The sequence below is a fragment of the Arachis hypogaea genome, chromosome 12 (genome assembly GCF_003086295.3).
Source record: "Arachis hypogaea cultivar Tifrunner chromosome 12, arahy.Tifrunner.gnm2.J5K5, whole genome shotgun sequence".
NCBI lineage: Eukaryota > Viridiplantae > Streptophyta > Magnoliopsida > Fabales > Fabaceae > Arachis > Arachis hypogaea.
In genome coordinates this window covers 9953308-9963333 of record NC_092047.1, presented here as the reverse complement: position 1 = coordinate 9963333, position 10026 = coordinate 9953308, and the positions used below count along the sequence as shown (strand labels likewise).

Genomic DNA, 10026 nt, shown 5'->3' with positions numbered 1-10026 from the left:
ATCATAAAAATCTTATAGTTTGCATCAGATATTTTATTTTTTATAATTTATTTTTAATTATTAATATTAAATTTATAAGTTTAAAAATAAAAATATAAAATTAATTTTTTAAACTCAATAAAAAAATAACTAAATAAATACAATAATATCTATTGAATTACTAGTATATACTAAAATCAATCAATAATATAAATATATATATTAAAAATAAATTAAACTATAAATATACTTAATTTTATAAGAATACAACTTATTACTAATGGATAAGAAATTAAGAGAAAAAAAAACTAATTTAATTTCATATTACATGAAGACTGAAGACTGTGTGCGTAAAACAAAGTTGATTTTAATGATTAAAATGAAACTTCTATAACATGCATTGTACAATGATTTGAAGAAGCAAGAATCCAAAGCCTGATTTAAAGAAATGTGAATCCATAGCCTAATATTAACACATATTAGTGCTTTGGTAATAAGAAATTGTAGTAACAGTAATAACAAGACATTGTATTCATCAGGTTTATTATATAATTTATATTGCAGCATTATTATAGTACTAATGAACTAAGAAACCAAGATGGATACCTTTCTTTGTTTGAACATAGAGAAAGCAAACCAGAAAATAACAGATCCTAAAAATCCAATTAAAATATCACCAGTTTCAGAATTATTAGAGGCTGCCTTTGTAAGCAATGCCTTGTAAACAACATAAGGAGAGAAAAAAAACAAACAAAAAAATATTAATATTGAAATGCTATTAATAAAAAAGAACAGCATAAGTTAAGGAATTGACAGAAAAAAATCATGCTGTGTATGAGAGAGAGAAAAAAAATAGGTGATTTGAAATTATTTTCCCACTACAAGAAAAACACCCATTCAGGTACACTTGAAAAGTGTAGCCAAAAGTGAAAAAAAATGATGCCTTAGGCTACGGCTACGCTTTTTGGGCTACGGCTATGCTTTTTGGGGTGATTCCTATTCGGCCGTTGCCTATTCTCAAAGGCTACGCTTTTCTGCACCAAAGGCTACACTTTTGGCGTTTGGGAATAGGCTACGCTTTTCAAGTGATGCTGTCCAGGATCAAAAGCTACGCTTTTCAGCTTTCATTTTTTCAGAATAGGCTACGCTTTTCAACGCTACTGCATCACTTGTAAAGCGTAGCCACATTGTATACCATAGCTACTTTTTATAAGTGTAGCTTTAGGTCCCTCTTTTTTTTTTTTTTGTATACTATAGCTACTGTATATAAGTGTAGCCTTAGGTCCCTCATTGTTTTTTTTTATTTTCTATATATATATATATATATATATATATATATATATATATATATATATATATATATATATATATATATATATATTCTAATAATTTTTTTTAAAACCTAATATTTAGTAATATGATTATATATATAATCCTATTTTTTTAATTAAATTGGTCAAAAATTATAAAATAAAAATAAATACATAATAATACCATACAATATTCTTTAAATAATAAAAATTATCCTTTAACAAAATATATTTATAATGAACTAAAAATATTGAGATGATCATAAATGAGTATTCATACATCTCACACTAAATTAAATATACCCATATCAAAATATACATTAGACAACTTAGAATTTACTACTAATAAACTATAAAAAACCAAAATATTGTATTCTACATAAGTATCTTCTAATAAAAGTTATTAATCTTCTGATAGAAGAGAAAAAAACAAATTGATGCCAAATAGAGCACCTAACATCTGCGACTGAATTGAACATATATTGAAGCAAATTCTTGGCTTCTCCCATTGAGCGCAACTGATTCCGGCGTCCTCTATTCGTAAAGGCCCGCTCTCATTTTTTTGCCTCGGAAAGCTGAGAAGTCATTGCCACAAGTTAATTAGATGATATGCTTAACATGCCTTCAAAGAAAAGAGTGCAGGTGTCTCCATATGTCAGCGATCATTTGTGACATAGTAGTAAAGTTAACTTACCAACTTGACACATAGTGATATCTTTCAAGAACTAAATTGAAAGTATTGAATCTTTAATCAGTTTAATGAACCATATCGACTTATGTGTGATTTTTGATAATCCAATTTTAATATTATCTCGTGAATCAAGTCACGTGAGACCAAATAGGTTAATTGACACTACTTACCAATACCTTCAATGATAGTTTTTCATCACTTAGAATAGGCAATTTGCTTTCGAAAACTAGCTTTGATACATCAGGTGCCTTTGATGACCTGCATTATTATCCAACAACTCATATATTTTGTCACTTTCTCCTAATAAAGGAAGAAACAAATATGAATGATGATGATTCATTAGTTAATAGTACCTAGTTTCATCAACACAGAAGGAAGTAGAAGTAGAAGTAGTAATAGTTGTAGTAGTTGAGGTTCCATTTCCATAATTTGAAAGACAGAAATAAATTGGTGTTAGTTCAGAAAGTTGGTCATTTGTAATAGCCAAAATGCCAAATGGTCCAAAAAATATGTCCAACTGAACAACAAAAAATAAATAAATAAATAAAAATCAGGAAAATGTAAAGTAAAACCATGATTACTGTGAGATACAAGTTGTAACAATGCAACCAATAACTATGGAAAAATCCTGTGTTGCAGGGCCAATGTGTAATGGCACTACTGTGCCAGGTTTAACCAATAATTCCTTAAATTCATCACTGCTAAGTCTCAAGCTCTCTATTTCTTCCACTGGCCATTGAAGCAAATTAGTTCCAGTCTTCTTGTCATACAATACTGTTCACGAAATAGTCTGATTCCAGCAGCCAAAACACAAACATTTGTAGATTAGAGATTCTTACTAATTAAAGTAATTTACCCATCAATATATAAGATCAAATTACAATGTGTCAAACTTTTAAAGTTGACTCTTTGTGCTACTAAAGTACTTGTTTTCTATTTTCTTTCTTTTCCTTTTGAATTCAGGAATTATCATATTGAAATTGGTACAGTAGGTCAGTAGCACATATTTGAAAGTGCCATTTGAAACTTGAAGTAGATTCACAAAAACCAGGACTGAGAATTATTAGATAAACATTACCAATCAAGAACACATAACACAACATAAGAAACCAAAAAAAGATAAACATTACCAGACACTTAACATCGATAACACGACATAAGATCTTCGACGGAAGATCGTATTTGAGAGAGAGAGAGAGAGAGAGAGAGAGAGAGAGAGAGAGAGAGAGAGAGAGAGAGAGAGAGAGAGAGAGAGAGAGAGAGAGAGAGAGAGACTACCTGGCACCAGGGAAAAGAGGACGAAGAGAGAACAGTTCAGCCATTATAGCACCCATTGCCCACATGTCTAAATGAGTGACAGAAAATTCAGTAAATAAAATGGTACTTATCATCACTCCAAACAGTATTAATTTGATCATTATCACTGTTTAAAGCATATACTTACCAACTTTGGAGCTATACAGATAAGATTGAAGTAGCACTTCAGGAGCACGATACCTAACAGAAGCCAGCGTACAACTTATAAACTGCACAATACACAACTGAACAAATTACATACAAAAGTTGAAAGCACTTACCACCGTGTGGAGACATACTCAGTGTAGGGTGGTTGTGAACTGATCTCACGTGCTAGGCCAAAATCAGAATAGACCATAGTATAAATCTCCATTTGCTGCACAATAACAACTTCATTAAAATGTCAACCTAAATGATTCATAATTGATAGACAAAGCTAGGTAATTCTTGAGAAGTTTGAAAAAAAAAAAGCTAACATACTCAAAAAGCATGTTCTCTATTTTATCATATAGCACATTTAACAAAGGATTCGGATGCAATGATAAACGTACCAGGCTTCAGATAACGGTGGAAGTATCCCCACTGGTGCATATAAGCAAGACCTTGGAAAACTTGAAAACAACAATTCCTAACTTCACCCTCAGAAAACATCTTCTCCCTGTCTTTCATAAGTTGGTATAGGTTGCATTCCTAAATCACCCAAAAAATTGAAACATCAATTACTGGACTTTGCACAAGATGATGCAGACCACATCTAATAAAGAACTGGCCACCCACCATGTACTTAAAAACAAAGTACAGAATGTCACTTTCTCGAATAACTTCCTTTAGCTTCACAATATTTGGGTGGTTCATTTTTCTTAGTGACTGCAAACCAAGAGAAATTGAAGTAAGTTATAAACAGAAAATAAAAAGCCATATAGCGATAATGTTAGTCCTCACAGCAGTGGCCATGGTTGCAGCAAAACAGAATATTCAAATTGGATAGGAATTAAAAGCAATTACAACCCTGGGGATTCAAGATAAAGTAAGGACTAGAATTAAAATCAGAATATGGAAACCATAGCGGTGATAAAACAGAGCATACAAATTCAATCTAATCGATGGCAGCAGCGGTGGCGGAGCAGGACGGCATGAGAGCAGACCTCGCCCTTCTCCCCCTTGTCGCGTTTCTGCTCCTCTGTCTTCCGTGCATCTCTCATGCTTTCCACTCTCCTCTGCCCTAATCAGCGTTGACTGTGTCTGTGGTGACGAAGGCTTCGGCGGTTACCATGAAGTGCGGCAGCGCGTCGGTGGCCATGGAAGCACCGCGACAACAAGGCATCACCTCCCTCCTGCGCGACGCTCCTCCTGATTCTCCCTCTCTCAGGCACGACTCTTCCTCTCCAAACGACGTGATGGCAGTGACAGCACCAAGTCCCGCGGCGAGATGGCGACGCGGCGAGACACGAGCGGCGGGCTCCAGGCCGGCGGTGGCGGCTCGCGAGGACGACGACAACGAAGCGGCGATGGCCAGTGGCGCCGGCGCAACCTTCCTCTTCTCTTCTTCCCCCTCGGTTCTCTTTTTCTCTCCGCTATCCCTTTTCCCTCTTTTCCTTTTACTGCTGCTGTGTCTTAGGTTGAATTAGGAAGAAAGGAAAACTGCTGCTGTGTATTGGTCAGAGAAGGGAAACATTGGCGGTGGCTAGGTTAGAAGGGGTTAGGGCTTTTTGGGGATTAATTTAGGAATTAAGGTATAATTTGGGACAAAAGTGAAATTAAAAATTTCGGATAAATTGGGGTTTGGTCAATTTTAATAAAATTAAAGTATATTATAAAAAATTAAAATCTAATTTGCTCTTTTAAAATTATTTTAAAAATACTACTTAATTATCAATTTACTAATCAGATTTTAATCAAATATTCTAATTTTAAAATTAGAAATATAATTTATTTTCTATTTATAAAAATTAAAGTATTAAATTCCAAAATCTCAATTATTTAATTAAATCGTATAAAATTCTTATTCTTTTACAACTGTTAAGTTGTATAATTTAAATATATAAAATTATTCAATAATTATAAGATTAAGTAAAATTTTCAATTTAATTATCAAAACTTGATTTAATTACTTTTAATAAAATAATTTCTAAAAATAAAATTTTTAATGAATATATAAGTTGAAATTAACTCATAGTAATATTTTTCGAAAATTTTGAATCTTACATCTTTTTTGATGGTGAGAGGGTTTCTGAAGGCTACTAAGTGTGAGTTTTGAAGGGACAAAAATTTGACTAAGTGTGTGAGTTTGCTTTTGAGAAAGTGAGGAAAAAAATTTATCAAGTGTAAGCTTTTGACTTTAGATACATTAGACATCACTTTTAAAGTGCACCCAAAACTTAATAAATAGACTACCCTTTAAAAGCACTCTCTTTAATACAAAAAGTGAACTCATAGATATCAATATACGGCTACGCTTTATAAGTGATTTCTATAATACCTAAGGCTACACTTTTTAAATGATGCCAGAATTGTGTTTCCTTTTCTCTTATAAAAAGGCAACACTGAGAAAAGCGTAGCCTATTCTATGAATAGGCTACGCTTTTCAAATGTAGCTTAAAAAAAGTGTGGCTGAATGTGTATTTTTCTTGTAGTGTCCTAGCAACAATTTCTCACCTGAGTTAGCGTATGATCCTTCCTCAATTAGAATCAATTAGCATTATTAGAAGTGTTAGAATATAATTAGGATCAATTAGAATCAATTAGCATTATTTAGTATATTTGAATATTTATTATAGGAGATTACGTCTTTATTATTACGATTCTCTTAGTACCTATAAATACCATTTTATATTGTATAATTTCAGACAACTTGTATAGACAACTTTAGACAACTTGATTATACTCAATAATACACAAATCCTTTCTTCAGTCTAATCTCTTGTTTCTAACATGGTATTAGAGGCATAGTATCCTCCTTGAAGAAGATAGATTGTTTTTCTTCTGATAAAACCACCATATTTTTCTTCTGTACCATTTTTTCATCTCTTTTGTCAATGCCCTTTTTCCGGCAGTTCGCTATCTTTTCAATAGTTTTTCGGCAACTCTTGTGGTAGTTCCGTCTGCGTTCCCATCCGGCAGTTCCGTCTGCTTTCCCGTTCGGCAGTTTCGTTTGCGTTCCCTTTCATCTGGCAGTTCCATATGCACTTCCTTCAGACAGCGGGCAGTTCCATATGCGATTCCTTCAGACAGCGGCAGTTCCATCTGCGATTTCTTCAGACAGCGGCAGTTCCATCTGCGCTTCCTTCCGGCAGTTCCGTCTGCACCGCGGCAGTTCCATCTGTGCTTCCTTCCGTTAGCGGCAGTTCCGTCTGCACTCGTTTTAGAGACTTTATGTATTTTTTTATTTCGTTGTTCTAAATAAGTTTCAAACTCAAGTTGTCACTTGAGTTTGAGGGGGATGTTAGAATATAATTAGGATCAATTAGAATCAATTAGCATTATTTAGTATATCTGAATATTTATTATAGGAGATTACGTCTTTATTATTACGATTCTCTTAGTATCTATAAATACCTTTTTATATTGTATCATTTCAGACAACTTGTATATACAACTTTAGACAACTTAATTACACTCAATAATACATAAATCCTTCCTCCAGTTTAGTCTCTTGTTTATAACAAGAAGGATAAATCATAAATGGAAGTCCATAACTTTCACTAGATACAGTGGATGAAGCCTTAATAGAGTATGTGTTGAGTGTGAATGTGTGTAAATTATATGACTAAGAAAAAAATAGATTAATGTCAAATAATTTTATTTATCAAAGTAATTAAATAATATTTCATAAAGTCACTTATTGATGCACCCACAGAAGAGAATGTTGAACATATGTACTACAACTCATAGGGGTTCATCACTTTCTTCTGACATCTCGTCAGTTAGTGATTCAAAGGAATAGAAATAATCTGTCTAGGCTCTAATTTGATATATTAGTATTTCTTATGTATATGATCACACTAAATTAGTGTATTATGCACTAATCAATCTGATATCTATTCAGTTAGTTGCATGTTGTGTATCTAGCTAGTTTATGTATATTAGTATTTCTTATGTATATGATAACACTAAATTCGTTCCTATGTGGTCTATATATACTTTTTCATCAACTTAGATAATATATATGTGAACGATAATATTATAAAAAATAAGAGTAACATTATTATTTTTTAATAATTATGGTGAATTCTCTTATCTATTAATGTATAAAAAATTGGTTTTACACTCTTTAGTCCACAATTTGATTAAACTAATTAACAATCAAAAGCCACCATCCAAAAATTGATTACTATGATAAATGAATGAGTGAGAAATGGTCTTCATCTTCCTAATTTTTTATGATCATGACTTCAACTATTTTCTAAGTGTCAAAACTCAATAGAATGCAAACACTGAAACATAAATTCAAGAATCCGGTGTGAGCAAACATAAAACAAAGAGAAGAAGACAGAATTGGGCGATTGTTGGTCCTTTGGAAGCATTGGCGTTCCCACTCAGCCGTAAATCAAGTCACTTGTAGAAAAAAATAGTAGTCTTATGTTCAAATCTATAATCAAACTTAATTTATAAGTTATATAAGCAAATATGATTCATGTTTATAAACAAATATCATAAATAATATAACCAAAGTGTAAAAAATCCAAGTATTTGTAGAGAATGTTATTTTTTTTAATGCTAACTATAAATTATAATCAGTCTTATCTAGTTTATTGATTAACACATCCATTTACACAAAAATACACACATGAAAATAGTAAAGAATTCCGTTAGTGAGCCAATGGAGTATTTGTACAATATGTACAATGGGCTATTTATTTGGCCTAATATGAGTTAAAAAATGAACATCCAGAGTAAAATACTATTAATTATTTCTCAAACACAATACATCTATACTATCCAGAATAATTATCCAAATACCAGGAATAATAAACATATGATATCCTACTGAATCGAATATCACTAAACCTCAATTATACATATTATACATATATTTTATTGACTTCTTATACTTCCTCTAAATGAAATCACGCGTAATCATGGCGGAGGCATTATTTACCTTTGAAACCTTCAAGTAGTAACATACAGAGATTAAAGATACAATACTCTCTGTTGGTTATTGCATCAATTATTTGTGTCCATTAGTCACATGGATTGGCTACTTTTCAGTTTTCACAACTTTAACCAAGCTAAAAATATGATTGTGAAAATCGCCATTAAAAACGTGACCACTCTTGGCAGCTGATTAAACCATCAGAATTATCAAAAAAAATTTAGTTAATGTGTCTTAAAAACATACGATAAAATTATTATTAATAAAATATTTTAAATATTTTTATTTAATAAATAAAAAATAAATATATTAAAATTAAAATTTTGTGTTGTAAAAAAAATTAATTTATTATCTTAACATATATCTTTAAAACACATATTAAATAAATTCTATTAAAAATGGTAACAGTTATATTAACTTTCATATAATATCAGTGTTATATGTCATTTTAATCAAATTTTTTTTTGTAGCATATGTTGCTACTCATGATCGGTGGACAATTTTAGAGGCTATATAAAATATAAAAAACAAAAGGATAATAGTGAGGCAAACAAATCTTTTAGAACAAAAATTTATTATTTTTAGTTATTATTTTTAGTTATTAATTTAATTTTTTAATCTAATAAATTAATATATTTTTAGTCAATATTTTTAAATATTATTAACTAATTACTAGTCAAAAATATAAATTATAATATTCTTCTAACATTTTTCTTTTTAAATAAATAGAACAAATGATCCTGGACAGATAATTTACGATAATAGTGTATGTAAAAAAAATAGAAAAAGAATTAAAGTGAAAATATCCTGAACTCATATTTGTATGCTTCATCTTCTTCAAAACTACTTATCAAAATTGGAAAAGAAAAAGTGAAAATATCATTAGCTTTTAAAGTTATCTTTCTAACAAATTTAAATATAGGATTAATGCAATGTCGCTTTAATTCAAGCAATGTTACTAAAAGTGTCTCTAAAAGTGTCTGTGTGTGAAAATAGGAAAGTGAATGAAAGTTGTCTGTGTAACTTCTATCAGTATAAGGTTTTGTTTTGTTGACTTGTGTGGAAAAGACAAAAAGGTGAATTGGTTATTGCCTAAAAATGATATAGTAATTTATTATTGGGGAATGTTAGGTAAACAATAACTATCTTAAATAACATGAATAACTACTAATTAAATAAAAATACACGACACTTTTAAATTATTCACCTAAATTTTAATATTAAAATAATCATCTGTATACTTAGTAAAATAAACATCCGATCACTACAAGGATTTTGCTCAGTTGTGGCGGTTTTTTTTCTTGTTTGTGGCGGTTTCAAACCCCCACAAAAAGGATCGTGGCAGTTTCAAAAACCCCCAAAATTGGAGGTGCCACGAGCTCCTTTGTGGCGGTTTTTCACAACCCCCACAATTCCATTCAGTGGCGGTTTTTATTCCTTTTGTGGGGGTTCTGGCTAGCATTTTGTGACAATTTTTGGTTAATTATTGTGGCGGTTTAGAACCCCCATAAAAAAATTTCCAATTAAAAAAAAAGAAACATTCATGTGGGGTTTCAACCTCCATAAATATGTCAATATTATTCTTAAACAATTAATCTGAATACTAGAATTACATTATTATACTACTAATCAATTATCATTTAAAAGAAATCTTTAAA

General features: G+C 30.9%; 1 protein-coding gene across 4 annotated transcripts; it reads right to left on the bottom strand.

Annotated features, from left to right (window-relative positions):
• Nucleotides 1-1506: 1506 nt before the first annotated feature.
• LOC112726761 (cyclin-dependent kinase F-4-like) lies at nucleotides 1507-4967 on the bottom strand. 4 transcript variants are annotated; one of them, XR_003165394.3, is made up of 9 exons: nucleotides 4364-4967; nucleotides 4054-4143; nucleotides 3828-3966; nucleotides 3558-3652; nucleotides 3425-3477; nucleotides 3259-3325; nucleotides 2334-2770; nucleotides 2151-2238; nucleotides 1507-1864 (listed from the first exon to the last, which is right to left on the bottom strand). XR_003165394.3 is itself a non-coding variant. In XM_072208717.1 (8 exons), exons 4-8 carry the CDS (start codon nucleotides 3647-3649, stop codon nucleotides 1844-1846), a joined length of 321 nt encoding a protein of 106 aa, XP_072064818.1. In that variant the 5' UTR covers nucleotides 3650-3652; nucleotides 3828-3966; nucleotides 4054-4143; nucleotides 4364-4967; the 3' UTR covers nucleotides 1507-1843. The 4 variants fall into 4 exon arrangements, 2 of the variants coding, with proteins under 2 accessions (XP_072064818.1, XP_072064819.1); XR_003165395.3 differs by having other exon boundaries at nucleotides 2157-2238; XM_072208717.1 differs by lacking the exon at nucleotides 2334-2770.
• Between the last annotated feature and the right edge of the window lie 5059 nt (nucleotides 4968-10026).